Below are 26,405 nucleotides of genomic sequence, written 5' to 3'. Positions count from 1 at the left end.
GAATACATATTTTTTTGTTGTGTGTTTTTGAAATTTAATGACCCCGCCCCGGACACCTTTGAATACAAGCTGATTCAACAATTTATACCACTGCCAAGCACAATTTACCACTGCCACCAGATTTGAATTAGTACATGTGTACAGCACCCTCTGCTGGTAACTCTGAATCACTGACCAACAGGCATACGGCAATGCAAATAAAAAAAAAAAAAAAAAAAGATGCATATCAAGTGCTCATTAAAAAGCGTACTACAAAAGGAACCATCACTATTTAATTGTGCTAGTACTGCATTTTAATATTACACATTATACTAAAAGGGCTGGTAAACTAAAAAGTTCTATTACTGACATCTGACAAGTAACTCTCCAAATGAATCCAAGTTCCAATGGCAATAACTAGGGCCCTGCGTTTTTCACGACTTGTTTTTTAATCAGTAATTTAGTCCTCGAGCCACACAATGTCGATACAGCCTCCACAGTAAGCCGCGTAATGAGCAATCATAAAACAATCATCCAATTACTTTACTTTAACCATTTATATTGCTCATCCCATTACTGCAGAGTGCGTATCATCAGATTAATAAACAGAACGCTGTAGGCGGCTACTGACATTTATTTAACCCTTACATATTATTTCAGAGAACTCTTAAGCTTAAATAAAATATTTCAATTTACCAGTACGCTTTTACACAAATAATTTGTTAAAAAAAATGAATTACATTTCCTTGATATCTGGATCTCACCAAACACAAATATGTAATTCGTCAACAGAAAGACGAGATTTTTTTTTTTTTTTTTTTTTTTTAATGGATTTCCTGTTTCTGGCAACAATCCTTGATCCGTATAGTTAATATAACAATTTATTGGAATCTGGGCATTTTACAGATTCTGTAACATATGTTAGCTGTGGGTTTTTTTATTTCATTTTTGTATTATCTGTTTTGTTTTTATTGATTTTGTTTTGTTCTTTGAATACAGTGTAAAAAATGTTTGTTCATAAATGTTACTTATGTTTGCATGAAAGACAAACAAAATCCATTCTCAGTTCTTGTGCATTATATTTTGCTGTTAAACTTAAGCATTGTCACTTGGCTAAGCCAGTCTTCTTTCATGGATTGACGTTGCTCTGTGAAAATGTGTCCATACGAAGAAACATTTCTTTCAGCATCCACAGAATTGGTAACAACTGACAAATATATTTTGCTAAATTGGGAAATTCTACTACTCTTTCCTTCTGCATATAGCTGATATCCCTCCTTTTCTGATTTACAGCAAGCATCAAACCCTGGAACAGACTCTAATGAGAGGGTTTTTTTATCCAAACTACAAACTTGTTGTGGATCAAAAGTCCTTAGTGCCTTCAGAAACTTGTGATCTGGTTGAATGAAATCTGGTTTTATTCTGCATTGATCAGGGCTGTTGTAGCTCGTCAATTTTTTTATAAACTTTGTTTCAAGTTTTTACACACTATTTGTTTATACTGTCATCTGTGCTGTGCAACTCTTGTGCCACTGCTCAGTATGTATTTATTAATTCTGCAACTTTATCATACAATTGATGAATTCTAACGTTATGGCTTTCAAACCACTGTATTAGATCCACTAGTCCCTTACCATGCGTTGCAATCAGTTAAGACACCAGGTGGATATTGCTGTGTGAAATTTCTCAAAGAAATGCTTTCTGATTTTGTTGGTGCATCCGTTTTTTCTAAAACAGCAAGTCTCGAGGTTCTAGAATGGCTATAATTGCTCTCTTAATTAGGGGGTTATTTTTTAAATATCCAGAATGTAATGTGTTGAGTCCTAATTTATTCTTTAGATCAGTTTATCTGGAGTAGCTTGCAGGACTTTAGGACTGAATTGCAGGCTAGTTCTGTCGTTTTAATTCTCTTGTGAATTTCACAGGGCCCTAGCAATTACATGTTTAACAGTGTTAAGAGTTAAATACTTAAACAGAGAGAACCACAAAGATGTGTTTTATTTTGAGCTATGTGTCACTAGAAATAAGTTCAAATAAGAAAGAGACTAGTTTTGATGTCTGTTCAAGGAAATAAATCACAAAGACATAAATCGGTCTTCCACAAAAGAGTTCTGTCGTTCTAAATTCTAAATCTGATAACTGGGTAACCTTAGAACGAGCATGTTAGTTTTCAGAGTAGGTTGTATAGGTTGTTCCTGCACTTGTTATACACATATAGACATGTTATAAAATCAATCTTCCACAGTCTGTACATATTATAAACATCATGATCTTTTTATTTTATTTTAGAGAGAAGATAGCTGTAATGAAAGGATACTTAACGATTGTCCATTAGTTTCTGTTCCCTTATCTATTTGCACACATGATGTGAAAGGTTCAACGTTTAAACATTTTAGACAGTACACCAATATTGCCACTAACAAATACGACAGGGACCGTAGTGCAATGTAGGAATACGTTATTTTTAAACGTACTTCTGTCAGCAATATAAGTAACTAGAGTCCACCCGAACCACAGACCTTAGAACATCTATTCTTAAAGGTACTTGCCGACTGTCCCAGGTAATTGAATTTCATTTAAAACAAACGAAAGTCGTCCATATTGATATTCATAAAATGATCTGTGCAGAACGGCGACTGTCGTTAAGCAATTTATGAATTGCTCAGTTCTGTCGTTAGCTGTTGGGAACTTAAATAAATGGAATCTACCGACAGCAGCACCCAGCGTGTTATTAACAGCGTGCCTGTATGATATGTGATTTATATACTGGAGGATGCGATCATGTTCAGGTTATTTAAACTACCTTAATTGTTGTTCCTTTGCTTTGCAGGACATATGCAATTAAATGAAAAACACTTGTAAATCAGTTATTTAAATTGTTATTTCAGCTTAACACAGATACAGCATTACTCATTAAAAAAAAAAAAAAAAAAAAAAAAAAATATGCAGTGTTACTCACAGGGGCATTAACTCTTATACAAACACAGTCTTATAGACAAAATCTGTAACATTTTGTGTCTGTTTTTTTATGCAATTTGCCTTATATATAGTAAAGCATAATTTTACGAAATTTACCATAATAATTAATCATAATAGTCAGCCAACATTTAGTTTCTATATCATACACTATGTTAAGTTATTAAGTGTTCTCACATAAGAGTGCAGAAAATCCGAAAATGCCAAACTTTCGACTATGTTGAAGATTAAACATAACAGTAAGCGATACTTGACTCTTATAGTAAGGTAAAGTATTTTGGATTCATTTGCAGAAAATTGGTCTATTCAACAATTTTGCAATCCATATTTGTGAGGTATAGACTTATACCAGGTATAGGTATAGACATAATCTGAGTTTGAAAACATGTCTACTTGACGTACATTAGTCAAATGTATTAAAGGCTGTTTGTACAGAAACACATTTTTATAGCAACCAAAAACATTTTAAAAATCCCTATAGAAATATTGTTTTAGAATAACTAAAAAAATGCATACATAAACATACATAAACCCAAATACTATCTGCACATTATATATTTTTTAGGAAATCTATCTTATTTAGAACAATGTTGTTCTGCTTACCATTTTTTTTCTGCAGACTGGTGAAACCATGTAAACATACAGTATATTTTTCCAAAGTTTAATCATCTGCATTTACTAACCCTTCCAGTGGGTCTCTCATAGACAGGATTGCAATATACAGAGATGGCAGTGTTACTTACCTTGATCCCTGGAAGTCCAGGAAGCCCAGGAAGACCTGGTTCACCCTACAAAGCAAAAGTATAAAGTGTTACACAATTGTACTCGAGCATCGTCAGTCTGCCTGAATGCATAGGCTTTTTCCAGAAAGTTCTAGTAGAAGATGTAAAAGGTGTGACATTCGGTTATTAAATAGCAAAGAACATACATCAAATATAATTTTCTCATATACTCCAAAACAAATAAAAATAAAAGTATATTAGGCATGTGCAATAAACTGTTTTGATTAACCGTTACTTCTAAATCATTATAATTTTGCACATAGATAAATATTTAATTTAAAGTAGTCACTTTAAACAGCTTTTGCAAAAGGTGGAGATTACCAGTAAATATCTTGTAACATTAAAACACACACGAGAACATGGATTTTTTGTAGGGACCAAGCACAGCTATCTCTCCCCTTACTTTGAACCATTAGTAGCAGTATTTTTCATTGTGAATGCAGGAAGGATATGAGTGAGTGGCAGGATATCAGAACAGATATAGAACAGATTGTGTCAGGGTACTTCTTTCAGTCTGGGTTCTATTAGTCGAAGAAAAGAGCTTTGCATTGTGTTGCTTCTGACAAATTCATAGCAACACGTTAGCTAGAAACGTGCATTCTAAGTTTACAGCCGTTTTTAGTAACAGTTCAGTGCAACTGCCCTTGGTCAAAGTGCTTTGATTGTTTCATCAAAAGATTCATTTTGATGTTGCAAAGGAATGACAACTTGAACCTGTGTATATATAAACTTTACCAAGGTATTGCAAATCTATTGGATTATAGAACAATACTAGAACATGTTATATATATATATATATATATATATATATATATATATATATATATATATATATATATATATATATATATATATATATTCCCTTCATAATATTACATTTTAATTTTGAGGCATTACGTTGGCTGTCTGTTAACTAACAAAACATCAGATACGATAGGCAGTGCTAAATCCACTTAACCTTCTTGCAGCAATTTTATTCAGACCATGGGCTCTTGTTAAAATGAGATGGATGAAAACATAATCAAATCTTAAGTTCTGAATATATTATCCCTTTGCTAATTAAACCCATTGGCAGCTTTCAGAGATAATATTGAGTCTGACAGAATGTTTATGACTCAGCTACATCAAACTGACATTTCTTCATAAAAAAAGACCTTTTGTTGCATCTCCTGATTTCTTAAAAGTTTCAATCATTTGATAAAACATAAAACTGTTCTATTAACTTCAATGAGTTCCTCTTTTAATAAAAGTCACACTCCATGTCTCCATGACGAATCGGCACACAAGCCTCTTTTCTGCCTGAACTAATTTAAAATATAAAATTCATGCTGTGTGGCACAGTCATTTAAATTGCGTAATTAAATGAAATGTGACTGGCAGCCTGACAGTCGTTTCTGATTGCTTCCCAAATGTTTTCATCAACACAAAACATTTAAGATAGAGATGGTTGGTTTCCGCCACTGACTTTTCAGCAACCTCTGTAGTAATAAATGCCCCAGTAGCTTCCAACTTACACAATAAACCCAGACTTCAAAAATAAATTCAATAATAATGGTGTAAAAGTAACAAGCAGCAGAAAAAGCGAGAACATTTGAAAAGGCCAAACATGTTATTTGAAGATTTCCAAAGAGCATATTAAGTCTCTCCCATAAGGAAAATAAATAGATCTAGGATATATCAAAATGAAATCTCTGAAACACATATACGTACACACATAATAGGCACTTCATATATTTGAAACATGAACTATCACCAGTATATATCACGGGTATGTGTACAATGAATATAGCTTATTATAAGAAATTAACCATATCTAAGATTTTAAGGGGTGATTTAAAGCCTAATATTACCACATTGTATTTTTTTTTTTTTAAAGGAAAAAAACACCTGTTAAAGGCTGATTAAACATAGTTAAGTTAATGTATTTGTAATCCAGTGACTTTATAAAACAGAGTAATTTGCATTGCAGAGTAAAACACTTTGAAATTTGCAATATAATTTGATATATTTATTTTCATATGGGCTGCTTTTTACTCCCTATTCATTAACTGTTGCATTTATAGGCATAAACGTTTTCATGCATGTGTTCATTGTTTGATTGTTTTTTACATTATTAGAAAGTATAATATTTAATTCTTAATTTTGTGTATATGTACTTGTGATTCTCTTCTCTGTACAAGATCCTTTCTCTGAAGACCAAGCAGAATTCCTTTTTGTATCAAAGAGTTCAAACAACTCCAATGCACCAACATACAATCAAACCCCAACAGATGACCTGAAACATTAAAAAAAAGCTTGGCTGTTTTACCTTTTGCGCTGAACGTCCGGTTTCTCCTGGTTCACCCTATGAGAAAGGACGTGAAGTTTTCGGAACAAAGAAAACAGGTTGAAAAGGTAACCAGATTACCTGAAATTCTTCTCAAATATACATGCCAGAAACAAAAATTAATTAATTAAATGGGAACAAATGAAGCGACAATGAAACCAACCTTTATCCCAGCTGCAGATGAGCCAGATTCACCCTAATAACAAAGATAAAAACACTTTATCTCATTTTTCTCAACATTTTACTCATATAAAAAAAAAGGGGGGGGGGGGGTAAGGTAGTTGTTTAATAGCTAATATTTTCTCTGGATTTTCCTACTAACAACATTGGCAAAAGGACAAAATCATTTTTATAGATATAGTGTCAGCTAAGCAGAACTGTTTTGAAAATCAGTCAACAGCAATATCAACATGATTTTAAACGTTGTAATTGCACCAGTAAAATAAATTACATTTTAATGGAGTGTATCAACAACTATGCTAAAAAAAACAGAAATACAACTTTAAGGTAATAATAATTGGCTTGATCAGTGTTTTATTTGGAACGTGTTGGTGGGAAAATAGCAAGAACTAGGCAATGCAGACGTCAAGACTGAGATGCAGTCTGTTGTTGATCCTGTAGTTTCAGATCTCAGGTACAGGGTTTCTGATATATGGAGATGTAATAAGATGTCAATACCCTTATTGAGCTACCAAACCAGCAAAAGTAATAACTAGCTTGTATCACGCAATCTCATTACATTTGATACAGCAGGCATTACATAAAGGGTATTTAATCCCAGCAACAGTTGAAAGTGTGGACACTTACATGATCTAGCAGGCAATGCCAACTATGAAAAATGGAGTTTTATTAGCTGGGGTTTGGTAAATTTTTTTGTTTGTTTATTTATTCTATGTTATTTGTATTAAATAATAAGTTTGCAATGAAAAGATTTCTCATTTGTACATATTTTAAAAATAACCTGTCTATCAAGTCATTTTTGAAATAGAGTTGAACTAGAATCTCTTGTGCATTTCCAGAACCTCATATATCACCTGTGCAAATCTTCATGAACAGGTTTCACACCCTCTTATCCAATTGAAAGTGGTATATACAGTGCTTTGTAGAGTAAACACCACACAGATACCACTAGCAAGGATTTTCTACCCAATATTGACTTCCATATTTAAATATGAAATATACACAGTAGGATTTCAGCTTCTAGATACTGCTAATATCAGACTGGTTAATATTTACAAACCACACAAAGTGATTGTTTAAAGGGGATGTGGCTTAAAAATACACAATGATTAGAATTTAAATTAAATGCATTAGACCAAAACAGAGCTATTCTTTGACTCTTATCTTCTATCCATTTGGTTTGATCTTTTATAAAATACTTCTCTATTGGAGAACAAGGTTAGTAACTGAAATCATCTCTTGTGATTTATATCAGTCAAGTTGAATGTTTCTGGCTTTTTCTATATTTTCTACTAGGAACTCGAACTATGCTCAGATCTCCATACTAGCCTAAAAAGACAGTGGGTTGAATATACAATACATATACAGCATTCACCAAAAGATGTACATTAATTGAATGTACACATGTAGCTCAAAAATTAAATATTTAAAGCTCAACACTAGAAACATGATTTTTTTGTGAACAAAAACAAATAACCATAAAATATAAGACTGAAAACATAAAGCTGAAATGGTTGATGACATATTAACAGTTACAGTAGCAGGGGTAGTGAATTGACAAATTCACACAAGCTTGCTAAAGTACTGCTCCATACCCATGCCCGGGTGTCATCAGACCCAGACTGCTGCACATATTTTAAATCCATTTACTACAGAAATATAAGATACTTATAAAATAAAAATTCAGTCTTTACAAAGTTCTTATGTTACACTAATGCAATAAATATGTTGGAATAGTCAGCTGTAATAAGAGAGTAAAGCTCCTGAAGGGTTACTTAATATGAATTCTCTTCAATGACAAGAACCTAACACCAAGCTTTTGGTGACATAATCTAATTTTCTAATTATAGCACATCAGCCAGAAACATCTGGAAACATCCACAGCCGTGTGTCACACATTGCCACTGATTTATGTGGACAGTGGATGCAGTTCAGATCATGACAGAAGAAGATGTATAAATTATATTTCACTGATATAACACAGAGACTGACACCCTGTCCTCTACCTGACTCACTGTCTCATTGGATTTCATGGACTTCAGAGTCCAGAAAGTAAAAAAAAAAAAAAAAAAAAAAAAACCCTACAAAACAAGACATCATCAACTGACAGTTTTAACCACCAGTGAATATGTTTACTTGTATTCAGCTCTTAAACAGTTGCAGATTTCAAGTTAGTTATAAAATTTTATAAGTAAGTTGAACTCTGCAACTTTTTAGGAGCCAAGAACAATTAAAAAGGTCAAATTAAGCAAATTATCAGTTCAATTAAGGGTCTAGTTAAGTAATTGAGAGCTCAGTTTTAATGAAAACCAGAAAAGACATGGGGTGCCCAGGACCAGGGTTGAGAAGCCCTATTTTAGTATATTTCGTAAGTTGTTTACAATTTGTAATTCTTGTAAGAGGTATTATCATATAACGTCTAGAATTAGATATGTGAATTTTAATATTGTAATTGGGGAAAAGTTTATAGTTTATAATGCATTATGGACTGGACTTATCTTTTGGATAAAAAAGTGACTCTTCAATTGTGGTTACATGTTATTGTAATGTATAATTCACTTTTAATTGTGCCACTGATATACTGTAGAAATCAACAGTGTAAGCTTTATTGTAAATTAGCTTTGTTTCCCAAGTTGGCAAATTGAATCCGTTACTTATTTTTCTTTTTGTTCAAAACTGGATCAGAGATGTTCAGTGTGGGAAAACTAAAATAACGACACTGCTTATTTTTTGCGAATGCACAATTTTTTTTTGTGTGTGTTAAGGTGATGTTGCTTATTTAAGCTCAAGGGTTACTTGCTTCTGTTTGTTTGGAAGTTTTTTTTTTTTTTTGTCAGTGGAAAACTCATTTTATCTCTCCAATCCTTGCTTGCTTGCTTTCAGATAAGTGACTACGATTAAAAAACTCCAGAGGCTGACTCTCTGCCGTGTTATTGACCCCACTTGTATTATGACTATTTTTCCATGGGAGGTAACTGTCAACAATGTAGCAATTTCCTCTAATTCCTGCCTTGCTGATCGTTATGCCAGGGAACATTAGTTTGCGCTGTGGGAAAAAAAAACATGCGTCAACTATTAACACATTAATGCTATTAAAAACATTTTTTTTGGGTCAATAAGGCCAATAAAACAAAAACCTAGGTCTAAGTAAATCAAATTAGTCTATACTTCCAGTCAAAACATTTTTGACTAAATGATTCACTAAATTATCAATTTATTATTTTTTTTATAAATTGTTAGCACATTTTTTTCTGATATATACAAATCTCATATAAGAATAACATAAGACTACTTACAGGCAGTAAATAAAATGTCTTGGGTTGTTTATTTCTGCTATGGTAACTATATTACATCTATGTGCAGTGTTTCTGACTTTTTTAACAATCTAGTCCAGTGTATTAAGTGTTGTATAGGTAGCTAATGAATTGCCCATGGGGAAAATGTAACTGTTGTTGTCATGTCTATAGCTACAGATTTGTATTAAATGAATGATCCCGGCACTTCCTTCAATGATCACTGTTTAAACAGAAAACTGGCCTTAAGAATTTAAAGTACCAGATTCATTTCATCTTAATTTCCCGTACAAGGATATGAGTAAAGATCAAATTGTTCAAGAATCCCTCAAAGGGGCAGCCTTGAGTAATTCAATACAGCAAGATGCAGTATAAGAGCTTTAACGCCAAGCCAAAGCAATGTACTGTATTCTCATCATAAATGGCTCTATCAATTTAATTAATGTTGCCCATGTGAAAGAGCTATTTGATTTATTCCCCCCAGAATGTTTCTTAAATAAAATACAATAAACTCTGCACTCTGTTATAACATGCAGTGTCATTCTGTTTTTTTTTTTTTTTTTTTTTTTTGCATGTTCTGGGATTCAGCTGTAAGAATAATTTTGTTGAAATATAAACTATACTAGAATAGTAATATTACATCCCTGAAGATTCCCTAACTACAAAACATAAGCACTATCGAATTATTGGAAGTACTGGTGTAACATTTTATAACCAAAATTATTTTGATAATATGCACAATAAAAACATGCTTGTGTGGTGGAGGTTGAATGATAAATATCATAGATGTTATTATGTATTCTGTTTTTCAGTTGATTTTTAATGATGAGTCTAAGTGAGGCTTTACAGAGAAAATGAGTAATGACAATTTTAGGGAAGCAGTAAAGCGTAACACAGTTTTTTTTTTTTTTTTTTGAGAAATATTTACTGGTAATCAAAACCACTTGTACAGGAAAATGATGCCTGAAATCATCCAAATCCCTGATTATAATGGCAGTTGTAACAGTTCAACCATGTTCCCAGATTATGAATCTGGAATAACCGAAAGATGAATTAACTACACAGTTACTGTAGATCAAAGACAACCATATGCATATGCATTCTCCAGTGGAATGAGTCTTTCAATGATGTAATCCAGTGTCAATGGCAAAATACAGGCCCTTTCTTTTTAGAACCAAAGAAGGCTAAATGATAAATGGGTTCCACTAAATTTGAAAAATAAACGGCTATCAGGAAGAAGCAGGTCAGATCAGTAGAGTGCAGGAATTAGAAACATATATTGAAATTCATCAAACCTGTTCCAGATAGATTTTATATTTTATAAGCACCACTTTTCATCAGATAGTTGGATTTTTGTATCTTGTAGCCAGGTCACGTGTTTTAGATTAAATCAAACAGACTGCCAGATTTTTAAGATGGCTTTACAGAACAAAAAAGACTGCATTGCAAGAAGGCCCTTAATATATGATTGCATTGAACATCTTACCTTTGCGCCCATGTCCCCTTTCTGGCCAGGCTCCCCAGAGTTGCCCTGAGGGAGTACACATGATTGCTCCTGTGAATCTGGTTAAGTTTTATTACTGCAGATTTAAGGCTCCTCGTGCAGCTGGGCACCTTTTCTCGGTCAGCGATGCCAAAACAAGTATTAAACAAAGTGTATAAAAAGTGGTTTCAGATTTTCCAAATAAGATATGACTCACTGTTACAGCTTCTGCTTTCTAATACAATATATGATCAGAAATCTATGTAAGTCAAGGGTAGAGACATAACTCCATTGGCTTGAGGCCACAGTGGGTAATTCAAATAACCCTAACTATCCCTTACTTTCATCTGGCCTGTAGTCATTTTAATTATCCACATCCAACAAACCAAGCTCACAAGATCAAATGTCTTCTTTTTGTTTTACATGTATACCGTAAACGTTCTTTATTTCTAAGTAATTTTACATTACGTTAAAATTATTTACAAAAACCAGTGATCTTGATTTATATCATCTTTACTTATGTTGGACTGGGAATTGAACAATAGAGAGTGACCCTATTACATGTGACTATGTCATGACTTTGTGTGGAGTTCTGTGCAAAATGCCACTACTCGGCAGTGATTTGAATGAATGTGAACAGTAATTTTAACTGCTCATTTGTTTCTAAATGGAATTTTTAAAGAAGACATGTAAGTGGGAAAACTCCACAACAGCTATACATCGAAAGTTAAACGTAACCTTTAACATGGCATAGCTCACAGATACATTGTGTTGCAGTGTAAGAGATGTGGTCTGGAAACTCTCTAATTTGGGAACAGAAACCAGTGCACACCCAGTGATGATAGATGTATTTTCAGGGATACAGACACAAGTTCAGAATATTGTATTCTATTGACCAGTATGAGAGCCAGTGGTTTAGAGAATTAGCGTTAGTCAAGTGTTAAATGTTTAATGTTTTGCCACACTGTTTAATCATTGTCGAAAATATCAATATTTCTGATAAATGTTAGCCATAATGCCCTATTATAAAGCAAATTCAGAAGCAAAAGACAGGGATAATATAATTTACAAAACAAGCACTCTTCTGCAATCTAAATAATTCTGAATTTGAATGTAGACAATGTAGTCAGTTTTAATATTATAGCTGCTTTAAAAGTCATTAAGCAGATCTTACCTTTTCACCCCATTCTCCTATTTCACCCTGTCAAACAAAGAACACAATGAGCATAAAAAAAAGGCAGTGTGAAAAGTGAAAAACTGCTGCTGATCCTGCAGAGATTCTATCTGCTGGAGAGAGTGTGCGTTGAGTTAAAGTCGAGGTCTGTTATATCAGTTGCTCGTGTTTTGAAATATCCCCTGAGAGTTTTTTATTTGGTAATTTAAAATAAATACTTTCATATTCAGACACAGTCTGACATACACTATCCAGCAAGCCATATCCAGCTCACTGGATTAACTCCTGATAACCCCGGACATACAGGGTGTTGCTACTATTATTCAATATAATGAAGGAAAAATAAAATAGATCACCATGCCTAGTTTCAACTTTTATCCATGTACAAATGAAACCTTAACAAAAAATCTTGACTCTTTTCTTTTATTTTTAGTATAAACTTCAATTATTCCCACAGATCTGTCATTCCTTGTATGAGCCTTCTACTCTAAACATTGTACAAATTGTGTCTTCAGCTCACATGAAAGCATTTAAATACCTAAGAGCAGAACAAAGCCTCACAAGGCAAACACTAATAACACACTTCACAGAAGTCATCATGGTTTAGCTGTAACCTACTGTTTATTATGCTAGAAACATTCACTGCTGCATTGGAGCGCTCAATAATAATTACTTCACTTTGGGTTAGATTTCAGTAACAGCAATACTAACAGCATTCTTCCGTAATATTAAAAGCATTAAGAACATGAGACAAGTAGAAGTACGACTAACCTTGATTCCAGGTGTTCCGTCTATCCCTGGCAAACCTGGTTCTCCCTAATAGGTAAAAAAGATTCCGAATATGTCAGCAATATGTATTACGACTCTTAGCCACTGATGCTGAGCTACTGGCAGTAGACAAAGAGAAAACAGAGTTCAGTTTGATTCCTTTTTGCATTGAACAATCAACCACATTGGGTGTCTTTTTAACGAATAATGAGTAGCGACTGCATTTATATGAAAACACTAGATAGATATTGGAAGATGTGAAATAATTTAAGCTGTATATCATTTCCATTTAAAGTGGTACTGAATTGAGGGAAGCAATCTAGGCATTGTACAGAACTCGTTTACAACTGGTCACCACCAGTAACTGTTGAATATGTCTTAATATAATACATGAAATAGGAAGCGTCAAAAATGTCCATACAATACAAACAAATGCACTTCAAGCCCTATTTGCTGAGCAAAAAACAGATTGGTCATGTCCTTCTTTTATTACAGATGATTTATATTAGGTTGTAAAGTACAGACAAAGCTGTATAACAGTCGATCCTTTGTACTTGAGTGACAGAACCAGTCAGTTGAGTTGTGCGTCATGATTCCCCCTGACCCAAAGCACTGACAAGCATATATAATAACACATAGAAAAAGATGAACATTTGTTTAAAATGTGTTAGGAGTTTAGTTAAAGTGGTTTCTGGTTTTCATTAAATAGAGTTCACTGTACTATTTGCAGTCTAATAGTTTAAATTGAATGCAGGTTTAAAAAAAAAAAAAAAAACGTGTTGGCACTCAATTGAAGTAAATGTTGAATTAAAAGCGCTCTATCTAAATGACAGCTACATTGAAAATATATTAAATGCCCTTCTGGTTTGTCCTGTTTAAATTTTGCAATACACAGACTTTATAGAGTTTCTACAGCTTCTAATTCTTTTAAATGTTTATTTTTACTTGATTTTGACTAATTGTTTTCTCTAAAAGGTGGTCTTTTAACCTATCAGCCAAGATGTATCATGTGCACATCAATGCTGTTGCACAGTCAATTTGTTCCACAATTTGAATTTGTGGCATAGGTATTATTTAAATAACATAGCAATGTATATAAGTCGTTTGTGGAAAAAAAAAAGTCCAAGTGTTTGCAGAACTTCTATTGGGAATGCCCAACACCAGCTGCATCACAGCCCACTGAAGAACCAAGCACAGGAGCTCGCAGCCCACTGTAGGGGGATTCTTAGTTTCCATTACCCTCTGCAGGTACCTTTGTTTGGCAACACTGTCTGAGGATTACATATGGGTTTGAAGGTAAGCAGCACAGACATAGATTGAATTTACTAAAACAATCTGTTGCAGAAAGTAGCTTTAAAAGACCAGGATGTTAGGCATCTAGCTGGGAAAAACTGAAGCTTTAACTGTGGTAGCATAAAAGACAGTGATGCATATTGTTTTCAACTTAAATGAGAATCGAATCAACTTTTTTTTTTCTTTGGCTTTGACGTTACTTTAATAAAGTTTATTAGTGTATTAAAACAAATTAAATAATGAACAACTGTATCTAGGGATGTATTGAGAAAATCACTAACACCCTGCAAAATTCATGATGACTTTTAATAATATTAGTTAACTTAGATGACAAAATAAAGTTTTCTAAAAATATTTACTTAATACTAATAATATTGAACTGTGACGGGTTCCGTGGTGATATGTAACCATAATTCAGAAACATTTCTAATTTGCTGACCAAATACAATAAGTACAGTATTTGAATTGAGGTACGGAAATTACATATTTCCTTTATTACAAATAGTTTCCTGTTGGAAAAAAAGGCAAACTAGAGGCTAATCAGGCAGATGGATCATTGTACTGGAGCCATGTCTACCAGGTGTTGTTAAATGCTTGAGAAATAACTGTTTCCAAGAACAAAAACTGAAAACAGAGCCTGAAAGAAAAAGAGACAGAGAGAGAGAGAGAGAGAGAGAGAGAGAGAGAGAGAGAGAGAGAGAGAGAGAGAGAGAGAGAGAGAGAGAGAGAGAGAAACACAAACAAGAATACCTCACCCAAATGGAGACACACACATAAACACAAAGTAAATTGGACTGCTATTGGGCCCTAAAAAGACACTACACCCTGGCTTGAATACTTGACCAGGGTGAAACACAGTAAACAGAGACAGACCTTAACAAAGTACAGGTGCAGTGAGCACAGCATGGCCATCGAGAAAGGCCGACACAGGAAGACATGGCTGCCCAAAGAGGACAGGCTCTGTGATCACTGTCAGCTCAGTCAGGTCGAGACAGGGACACACTTTTTACTGCAGTGCTCAGAATTATATAAAATAAACGAAGCCTTATTCCCGAAAATAAAACATCTCTGCACAGAATTCCCAGACCCAGAAAAACTTCCCTTCCTCTCAGGAGAGAAGACAAGTTGTGTGGCAGCCCAGTATACACACCCTTATCACAGCCTGAGGGACAGAGTGTGAACACTGAGGCTCCTCACACAGGGAGGGAGGAGAAAATAGTATAAAATACTATTATTATCAATATTATTATTATTGTGGCTTGTTTCTATATACTGTGCTTTTATTTTTGTTTTATTTGCTTTTTATTATAATATTTACTTCTAAACATGTTTTAAATGTTAATTGTTTTACATTGAACAAAAATATAAACACAACATGTAAAGTGTTGGTTCCATGTTTCATGAGCTGAAATAAAAGATCCCAGAAATTTTCCATATGCACAAAAAGCTTATTTCTCTCAAATTTTGTGCACAAATTTGTTTACATCCTTGTTAGTGAGCCTTTCTCCTTTGCCAAGATAATCCATCCACCTGACAAGTGTGGCATATCAAGAAGCTGATTTAACAGCATGATCATTACACACGTGCACCTTGTGCTGGGGACAATAAAAGGCCACTCTACAATGTGCATTTTTGTCACACAACACAATTCCACAGATGTCTCAAGTTTTGAGGGAGCGTGCAATTGGCATGCTGACTGCAGGAATGTCCACAAGAGCTGTTGCCAGAGAATTGAATGTTCATTTCTTTCCCATAAGCTGCCTCCAATGTCGTTGTAGAGAATTTGGCAGTACGTCCAACCGGCCCCCCAACTGCAGACCACGTGTAACCACGCCAGCCCAAGACCTCCACATCCGGCTTCTTCACCAGCGTGATCGTCTGAGACCAGCCACTTGGACAGCTGATGAAACTGTGTGTTTGCACAACCGAAGAATTTCTGCACAAACTGTCAGAAACCGTTTCAGGGAAGCTCATCTGTGTGCTTGTCGTCCTCACCAGGATCTTGACCTGACTGCATTTCGGCGTTGTAACTGACTTCAGTGGGCAAATGCTCACCTTCCATGGCCACTGGCATGCTGGAGAAGTGTGCTTTTCATGGATGAATCCCGGTTTAAACTGTACCGGGCAGATGGCAGACAGCGTGTATGGCGTCGTGTGGGAGAGCGGTTTGCTGATGTCAACATTGTGAACAGAGTGCCCCATGGTGAAGGTGTAGTTATGGTATGGGCAGGCATAAGATACGGACAAAGAACACAACTGCTTTTTATCAATGGCAATTTTAATGCACAGAGATACCGTGACAAGATCCTGAGGCTCATTTTCGTGCCATTCATCCGCTGCCATCACCTCATGTTTCAGCATGATAATGCACAGCCCCATGTCGCAAGGATCTGTACACAATTCCTGGAAGCTGAAAATGTCTGTTCTTCCATGGCCTGCATACTCACCAGACATGTCACCCATTGAGCATGTTTGGGATGCTCTGGATCGACGTGTACGACAGCATATTCCAGTTCCTGCCAATATCCAGCAACTTCACACAGCCATTGAAGAGGAGTGGGACAACATTCCACAGGCCACAATCAACAGCCTGATCAACTCTATGTGAAGGAGATGTCGCGCTGCATGAGGCAAATGGTGGTCACATCAGATACTGACTGGTTTTCTGATCCATGCCCCTACCTTTTTTTTTTTTTAAGGTTATCTGTGACTAACAGATGCATATCTATATTCCCAATCGTCAAATCCATAGATTAGGGCCTAATGAATTTATTTCAATTGACTGATTTCCTTATATGAACTGTAACTCAGGAAAATCTTTGAAATTGTTGCATGTTGTGTTTATATTTTTGTTCAGTGTATGTATTGGTCATGCCAGTAAAGCACTTTAAATTTGAATTTGAATTAGGGAAGGAGAGAGAGTCAGAGAGAGAGAGAGAGAATGCAGTGTACGGTTTTTAAAACGCCCAAGCAGTCTCTGCCCAACTACACCCGTTACTTCACCTGGGAGTGCTCAAATCTATTATAGACCTCTACAGTAATATTCTTCCTGTACCTTGTTGCCGTCCACACCTGCATTCCCAGGAGATCCAACAGAGCCCTTTATAACATAGGAGTAGAACGAAATAGAGAAATTATTATCCACAATTTCATACTGAATCTTGAACCTGCATAAATAGCGCTTCTGAAATGTTTGTTTTTGCTGCATCAGATTATTTATTACATATCACAAGGCATTTAGATTGGATGGATTTACTGATAAACAGCCTCCCAGTGATGGCTTGTCCCTTTCCAGGGGCTGGTGAAATGTGTGACTAAATATAAGGCCACATGGTCTTAAATGCCGAAAACCAAGATACAACCCTGGGTAAAATGTCTCATCATACAGATGGCACCTCCCAAATTGTCCATTCAACTTAGACTAACACAACTTCCTGCAGCACAGCTACAAAGCAGACCAACCTTGAGATTCCTTCATCTCATTGATTGCTAATTTACAAATATGTCTATTTTAGATGTATCCTAAATCTTAGCTTATGTTGACTGTATATTTAAGGCTGACACATTTCTTCACAGGCTTTGATTGAAGAGTTTCTCAGCAGAGTCACAGACAGCGCTTATGATTATACGTTACCGTTTATTTTTCAGTATAAACAAGTTTAAATTGCAGCATGTTCTTTCTGCTATTTTTGATATTAAGTATAGCACAGCCAGCACATTGCCATATATTTTATATATTTTTTATATATTTACATATTTTCTCATATTTTCATTCGCACAATATGAGAGCTAAATTTTTTACAAGTCACACGGAAGCTACAGTCATTTCATTTCTAACTCTCTAGGTATACTATATATGATATATATATCTATATATATCTATATATAGTATATATATATATATATCTAGATAGATATATATCAGATAGATAGATAGATAGATAGATAGATAGATAGATAGATAGATAGATAGATAGATATACACACTATTATATATTTATTTTTATCAGCAGTACACTTCCTAATTACAGTCCCAAGCTTCCCGACAGTAAACAATGTAACCAAATTATATCTAGGATAGTTGCGGCTGCCCAAGATTCGGTTAGTGGGGCTCAAAACTTTATTGGGGCACTCTACGATTTGACTGGCGAAAGATAACATAGGTTTATTGGCGTTCACAAAAAAATCAGCTTGGTACGGTAACCTTTTCACTTCATTTTTTGTTTAATTATTCAGTTTTGTTCTGTGTTACAGCCCTTCATTAGAATTATTTCCTTATGTTAAGTTTTCAGGGCATTTTGTTAATGCACGTGTGCAACATACAAACCTTAAGTGTATATGTATTTTTCGCTGTTCTTGTTCTAAATTTCTTGAATGCAGCTTTTCATTTTGAAGCAATTTTTTATACACCAGTACTCACACACGTTTGGTCACCATCACAACTGGTGCATGAAACCGGGGTGAGCATATTCTGCAGGTGTTATAAACATCACCTCTCTGCACTGAAGCATTTGTATATCAGCTGACAATTTCAGCTGACATCTTAAAGGCGTACAACCTCTATACATGAATCCCCAATATCTCTGACAATTAAGCACCTGGACAGTGGCGTAACATAAGCCCCTGCAGCCCCTCCAGGAGGCAAGTAATCTGTCAATCATAATTGTTTAAATTTTGTGGTCAATAATTGTGGCCATTTACCTTCTGACTTTCCTGAACTGATACTGTCATTCAGAACACCATTGAAGGACGAAATCGAAGAGATTGCTGGTGGTATAATTAAAGATCTAAGCAATCTTTTATTTTTGAAACATAACACTATTTTGCCAAAGTGTTTTGGATGTTGCAATGATGATGATTGACTATACCAGTTACTGTGGCAAGTGCGGAAAGGTCCTTTTCAAAGCTGAAATTGTCAAAAACTACTTTAGGTTTCATGACCCAGGACAGAATGACAGGAATGTCAACATTAAGCATAGAGAGTGAATGACTTAGGCGACTAGCTGTGAAAGCCTTAACAGAAGAGTTTGCACAAAATAAGGCGTGAGGGCAATCTCATTTTCAGTAAAATAAGTTGCATTCTTCATGATGCAAGAGGGTGCACCATTCTCCAATCCCAGAACAGCAAGCAGGCACCAATTCTCCAGTCCTTAAGTGGTCAAACAGACGAGGACTACTTCACTGAGAACAATTCCAAGCAAAAGGGAGAATGAAACTTGATCTGTGATGAGTGCTTAAATTGTAAAAAAAAAAAAAAAAAAAATAGAATAATAAAACCAGATGCCTAATAAGTTTACTGGTGCATGGGAGGTGCCTCATGTTGAAAAAAGTGTCATTATACACTTAACACCTCCCCACCATATTTTGCAGGGGGTCCCGGCATTTTGTGTTGCGCCACTGCACCTGGGTACATATTTTTACAATATCACAACAAAAGGAATATGTTTTTTTTTAGTATACAATGTGACAATCCCTGGGAGGATGGGGGTCCCACATGGGTTAACTTGTGTGAGGCGGTGAGTGGTTGAGGGGTAGGGGAAACGCGGTTGTGGGTGACTGACTGTGACTGCATGCGGAGTGGAGTGGGAGGCGGGGTGTAGGAAGGAAAGGATGCGAGTGATTGGAGGGGAACAGCGGTTGAGCGAGGACATAAATAGGGAGCGGCACTGTCCTCAATCCCAGTTCTTGGCACAAATGGTAGTAGTGACAGGATAGAGTGAGTGAGAAAAGTGAGAGATAAGAGTAAAGAGGAAAAAAAAGAAATATCGACTCACCACTTTATTTTGTGTTTGCTCCCAGTACCCTTTCCTTGATTATATTTATTTTGTTGTTTAAATAAATACGGGCTCAACCCTTTAAAATACCTACCTTGTCTGACTCTATTCATCCTGGAATCCAGCAACGCTACAACACTATATACTGTAAACGTGTGTTCTACAAGGTTCTTTATCAGCGTGGCGCATTTTTTTCGAGGTATCACACTGAGCAAATGAATTATGTTACTTATATTTTAACGTTACATTCTTAATCTCAGTGAACATGTTAAAACTTCAATATAAAGCCACACAGATAAATACAATAAAAACATGCATTAATAAGTTATAAAACAGTTTGTTTAACTTTATAGGCACCTTTCTGGCATTAAAGGCAGACGCACTACGGTTTCGCTAAAAGGGAATCCTGCGTAGTGGGGTTTGTAGTCATGTCTTTTATGCATACATACAATGTGCTGATTTGGCCAGTAGGGGTCATTTATTACAATGTGTTAATTATGATGCCAAGGGTCAATTAACAGCACAACAGAGATTTATGAATCAGAGGAATAATACGCTAATGAGAAAATTGGTCTCAAAGGGCATGATATTCTAACATTGTGATGAGTGATTTATTTTTTTGACGGTAAATGGCATTTATGTGTCACGCAATGAAATAATGTCAAGTTAAACACTATTATTGTCACGATAAAGGAGACGGTAAGTTTTATGAATATGGGCCACTGTGTCATACCCATAAAGGTGTAACTTTAGACGTTGCTTAAAGTGACACACATGCAAATAGAAACTGAAGAGGTAATAAAGGTTTTAAAAACATTGTTCTATGTTTCATTAGCAACTTTCTCTTACCATTTTGCTGTTGATCGTTTTATGTTTTTAAAGCCTTTGTTATTAATATGCTTGAACCATGTCAGCTGGTATTCATAAGACTCCTTTAAGAGATAAACATGCAGTAAAATACCTTTTTTTAGAATAGATTCCCTAACGTAATGTTGAAAGACCGAGAGCCGACCTCACAGACTTTCCAAAACATGCTATATATCTTATTGTAGGCCTCGCTGATATATGTCAGATGGTTTAGAAGTCTATAAGTAGTGTTGACAGGCATGAAAGGAAGTTGGTACTGAGGCAACCATGGAAACAGGAAGACACTGTTGGCTACCTGATTACTGCCAGCCAAACATCATTCACCAGCATCCCCTATGCATATGGGACTGCTGGATATGACCACATATGTCCAGTGAATATGAAATTCCATCCTGGTCTTGAGTGATATTTTTTTATGTACAGTTTTTCATGCATTTGCCAACCTATGACTAGGAAAACTGTAATGCCTTTGTACTGACCGACAAGCTTCTAGACAGAGAGATGGAAAACAGACCGCTAGTATTTCCTACGATGGGAAATCAGACGTATTGAATTCTACAGGTTTTCAGACCATGTAAATTTCAGACTACAGTGAAGCAGTTGAAGGTGATTAAGGGTAGCTGAGTATCTTAACTTGTCCAAGTAGGGAATTCAGAACATGCAGCATCATTTATTTACTATTATTGTTTGACTGTACCTTTTGTCCTGGAGGCCCCTCAGGTCCCTGGAATTAAAAATAACGCAATTAGCACAATTCTGGGGTCAATTTAGTTATAAGTGACCAATTAAAACTATCCTGTTTGCATGTGTTCTCACACTGTGCTCAAACCCTTTAGAAGATTTTTGGATTAAACAAATAGCATAAAAGAACAATACACTTTTGTTTGGTGAAAGAAATAACAATACAAATGGGATATATGTATTATTTTTAGTGCAGTTGGAAAGTTCCATGATACAATTACATCTCTTAAGGCTTAAGTATTAGACTGTTTATAGAGAACAGGAGAAATCCTTCATAGTCAGAAACAAATACCTTTTTTCTTTTTCCACTGCATACAGTGTGAACACATGAGAAAGACATAAATTGCTGCCTTATGCAAGTCCCCATGAACACAAATGTATAACTGCACAAAATAGGAACTACTGCAAAACAATTAAATATGTCTGTATTAGGACATACTGTATACTGTAACTGTGCTGAAGGAAATAAAAGGGCAGAGGTGTGCCAGCACTTTATGAATGCAGTCGCCTATCTTTAATTTCTGTTTGGAGCAATGTTTATTTATGACAATAATTTGGAATGAGGTAAGAATCATAAAGTCATATAGGCCCACTGAGACACTGAATGCATTTCAGTCCAGTAATGGAAATTCTGCATGGCGCCAAAATGACAAGGAAAAAACTAACAGAACTCTCACCATGTTATAACCAACCACGCCTATTTTCCACTGGCAAACTGAATCAGTTCAGTTCAGTTTGGGTAGCAGCTTCGCAACAGGGTGACAGCAGCAGTAGCTCAGCGGTTAGTAGACTGGACTGTAGAAGGTTGTAAGACCAGTAACTCAAAATGAAACATTATTTTAGTAGCATTTCCTGAATGACTTGTGAAGGGAAATTGACTGATTCCTTGTATGCATTGTACAGTAGTTCAGGGACTTCTGGGTTTTTTAAACTGAAGAAATATGGGATTGTGGCAGTGTGCCCTGCCCATGTGTGGATTTTGTGTTATGTGTTGCGTGTGGTGTTTTAATATTGGTGTATAGGTATTGGTGCACGGGATATAAATGGGTCTGTGTAGCACGGGTGATTTAAAATATATAACTGTATTTAGGCACTGGATTGCCTCATGCACATTTAAAGTATTTAATAGTATGTGAGCACGGGTTGCACAAATTAGTTCACATGCTGGGATTCAAGTGAATAATTAATTAGTAACTGAATCCCGGCAAAACAGTATATATATATAGATGCACATTTTACTCACTCAGGGTTGTGTGTTCAGTGAGTGGAGAACGGGTGTGGAGAAGGAGAAAATAAGCAAAAGTACATTCAACAACTGCTATGAGTGCTGGAAGCACTAGCAGCGTACTTGTTTTGTGTTTAGCGTTCGTCCACCCTGTTTGTTGGTGTCTGTTTGTTTTGTTTGTCTATTTATTTTGGCCCAAAGTGCCATGTTCTGTTTTGTTCAGCATTTTATTTTCTGTGTGTTTATTAAACGCACTGAGCACTGCAGCGTCTCAGTTTTCACCTGCCAGTACTGCCTGTGTGTGTACTCCTCCCTGGCCTGATGTCACCCTACAGCCAGCCTGTTCACACTTGGTGTGAGAACTGGGACAACTGAGAGTAATGCACAAAATGTAAGTGTCAAGAAAACAGCTGCCAAGCTTAACAGAACTGGGAATGGTATAAAAGGATGGAGGTTGTTAATTCAATGTGTATGAAATGACAAAAAGAAAAAAAAAACGTGGACCTATTGGGCGCAATTCAATTACATTTTTAGCAAGGAAAAAGTGTTTAATTCACACATCATTGATAATGTTTTAAGAAACTTTTATTGTGTTAGCTTCAGCTTTACCAAGCACTTTTAGCCACTAAAAACATAATTAGGCTGCTTGTGATTTAATGGATATAACAGAATAGTTTAAATGCTTTTTTTGGTATACAATCTGTCCTCTTACTGCCCTCTGTCCCCTAACTCTCCTTTTAAAATCCCTGTTTGCGACAGCAATACAAATGATTTGGGTCAGGTGGATTTCAAAATGCAGTAACAACCATGTGATCAATGCTTTTTGAATATACTGTACTAATGACATAGAGAACAGTATGTGCATCATTCTGCCTTTGCAGCAGTAGTAGCAGAAGAAGACTGAACAGAATTAAACATTGTCTGTTTAGGCTGGGCAATAATGATGTTAAGCAACCAGATCTGCCACATCTGGCAAACTAGTGCAGAAAAAGGAATGAACCAGAAATCCCATTCCTCCTATAAAATAGAAGCGCTACATGTTGCCAGTCCTCCAGTTGCACCACAGTGGTCACTGTTCACTGCTGTCATGCCTCATCACAGAAAATAACAACCAAGCTGGAACCCAGAAGGTCCTTAACTTGTCCCAGCTCACGCTCATGGCGCTGGTAATATCTGTCAGGGTTCTCCAACTTTTCCTTCTTGAAAAATGAGAACATTATCTTAAACATTAACACATGCCTGGATAACCTGAATTTGTTTTTTTGTTTTTTCAATAGTGTTTATAACAAAAAGTTGGCAGATCAACAACTCTAAGTGTCAGTTTCTGGGCATGGTGGAGAAATGCAAACCCACAATATGTCTCTGTCTCCATTCAGCAATATAATGAACACAGCCGCTACTTTAAAGACATCTTGATGAATGTCTATAAATTGAACCTTCTCACTGGTTCTCTTTTCATAATCACTGCGGACTGTTATCTTTGCAGGCAGCTGGAGAAATGAGTAGAACTGTAAGATGAAACAGAAGTCAAACGTCTGAGATTAAAAGAGAGTAGTAACTTGAGTGCATATATTGTATCAAACATCTGTACATACACAGGTTTGCTCAAAAGAGCTGACTTCCCAAATATACATAACTTGGAGCTAATATCCCAAAAGATGTTTATCACAATTACAGATGCTGTTTTCTAGAAAAAATAAAAATTTACAAAAGTGTGACGGAATAAGCATCTGGCAAGCTAGCTGCTGGTGATAGCCTGTGTGTAGATACATGAAAGCACAAGGCCAGTAGGAGAGGACATGTGTTTCTATTGAGAAATTCTCAGCAAAGATTCAATAGCTCTTCTTACCTTTTCCAAAACACAGTGAAGAGTTATGTTAAATAGTTAACAACTTACCATTGGTCCCACTTCTCCTGAGTTTCCTGGTTCTCCCTAGAATGGTAAAGAAAAAAGTCAGCAGCTCATTCACCACATCCATTCAGGTACTGTACTGTATCCCTACCAGCAAAACTCCATAATATAGTACTTGCTTTATCTGAAGCCCGTGCGTTGGTCAGGAAGCGTGCTGGATTCAAGAGTGGTGGGGAGTGATGTAGCCACCACATTTCCACGTTTATCCTACTTGAAAAACTCTATTAAAATGGAGCCCAATTGCACAAATGGCAACAGTTGGCTGCAATACTCATTCAGTGTAACCACCTCGAGGGCAGTCCAATCTGGAAAACGAACGATAGCTCATTATAACCAGTTCATTTCATTACGGATACCCATCTCTATGTCAGTGCTTACTGGCAGGCCTGGCACACCCCTGGGTCCATCCTTCCCTGTGTCTCCTGGGGGGCCACGGGGGCCCGGTGGTCCTGGGGGCCCTGGAGGGCCAGGAGGGCCAGCCTGACCTTGATCTCCCTGCACAACAAAGTGAAAAAAATAGGTGCTGTAAACAGGGATGGGTTTTCCGCCTACAGTTGTCCCCTAATCCCTCTATAGCACTGAAGGATATTGGGAAAAAGCTGCAATTCACTATGTGACCTTATTGCCATTCTCAGATGACAAAGAGATTGTAATTATGTATTCTTGTCACCCGGCAGTAAACCAAATCAATAGAAAACTGCTCTGGCTGCTCACTCACTAAGTTTTTTTTTTTTTTTCATAGGCAAATTAAATCATGGACATCTGCACTATTTTTATTGCTGTTAATTATTGCCAGTCAGTTTTTAAATCCTTCATTAAAAATTTTGCTTTAAAAAAAGACAAATATACAGTATTGACCCTGCATACTGTAAACTGATATTGTGAAGGGTTGCTACATGTGAGAAATCTGTGTCAGAAGGGTTTTTATTACTCTCTGAGGTGTTGGGAGAAAACGTGGAAGATCAGTTCAGGACTTGCTCCAAAATGAGAAAAGTTACTGTTAGATAAAAAAAAAAAAAAAGTATTTTGACAGCTTATGAATGCTAAACAGATGCACAAATTCAACTTACACTTGAATATCTCTAACACAGCAGCCACTTAACCAGATATTTAATTTGATTAACTAGAAAGGTAACTTAGTCTAAATTATAACAATTGGCATTATAGAAATCTCTTAATATTTAACTGCTAGGGTTAAATGTAGGCCTTTGTTAGAGGTATTCAAATCATAATAATAATAAAAAATTCATAAAATTACTTCATAATTTAAGATAGAATGCTTTCACGACAGCTTTATTGAGGAGAAATGAGATAAACAAGGAAGAGAATAACCCAAAGTGTAGTTTAGCAAGAGGCACAAGAAGAATCCCGTGAGGGTTAGCACTACCTTAATGAGACGCCGTTTTATGAGCTGCTGATCAGCAGAAAGAAACCCATGATTGATTTTAGGGAAGACCATCTGATCAGGCAGGTGAAGTCAGAGGTTGGAGTTCAAAGGTGAGAGAGGTGGAGAAGAGATACCAGAGCGCCCGCAAGGAAGAAATAAAGGTAAAACAGATTAGAACTAACACAGTATAATGGACAGTGCTTTGGTTGCCTTGTGGAGTCTGTGCTTTCTTGGTTTATGTAAGT

The 26,405-nt window shown here is 35.9% G+C and overlaps 1 protein-coding gene across 4 annotated transcripts in view; it reads right to left on the bottom strand.

Annotated features, from left to right (window-relative positions):
• Nucleotides 1–26,405, bottom strand: part of LOC121296449 (collagen alpha-1(XXV) chain-like) — a 182,027-nt gene that overhangs the window by 29,467 nt on the left and 126,155 nt on the right. For all 4 annotated transcript variants that reach the window (XM_041222048.1, XM_041222057.1, XM_041222040.1 and 1 more), the window contains exons 7-17: nucleotides 26,161–26,232; nucleotides 25,152–25,268; nucleotides 24,759–24,794; nucleotides 21,593–21,619; nucleotides 17,310–17,354; nucleotides 12,965–13,009; nucleotides 12,194–12,220; nucleotides 11,023–11,067; nucleotides 6,227–6,259; nucleotides 6,046–6,081; nucleotides 3,699–3,743 (exon numbers count right to left, since the gene is read on the bottom strand). In XM_041222048.1, coding sequence (XP_041077982.1) covers nucleotides 3,699–3,743; nucleotides 6,046–6,081; nucleotides 6,227–6,259; nucleotides 11,023–11,067; nucleotides 12,194–12,220; nucleotides 12,965–13,009; nucleotides 17,310–17,354; nucleotides 21,593–21,619; nucleotides 24,759–24,794; nucleotides 25,152–25,268; nucleotides 26,161–26,232 — 528 coding nt within the window. The remainder of the gene's footprint in view (nucleotides 1–3,698; nucleotides 3,744–6,045; nucleotides 6,082–6,226; nucleotides 6,260–11,022; nucleotides 11,068–12,193; nucleotides 12,221–12,964; nucleotides 13,010–17,309; nucleotides 17,355–21,592; nucleotides 21,620–24,758; nucleotides 24,795–25,151; nucleotides 25,269–26,160; nucleotides 26,233–26,405) is intronic.

Source organism: Polyodon spathula, chromosome 2, assembly GCF_017654505.1.
Source record: "Polyodon spathula isolate WHYD16114869_AA chromosome 2, ASM1765450v1, whole genome shotgun sequence".
Classification (NCBI taxonomy): Eukaryota; Metazoa; Chordata; class Actinopteri; order Acipenseriformes; family Polyodontidae; genus Polyodon; species Polyodon spathula.
The sequence above is the reverse complement of the archived record's forward strand: the minus strand, read 5'-3'. Positions and strand labels throughout refer to the sequence as shown.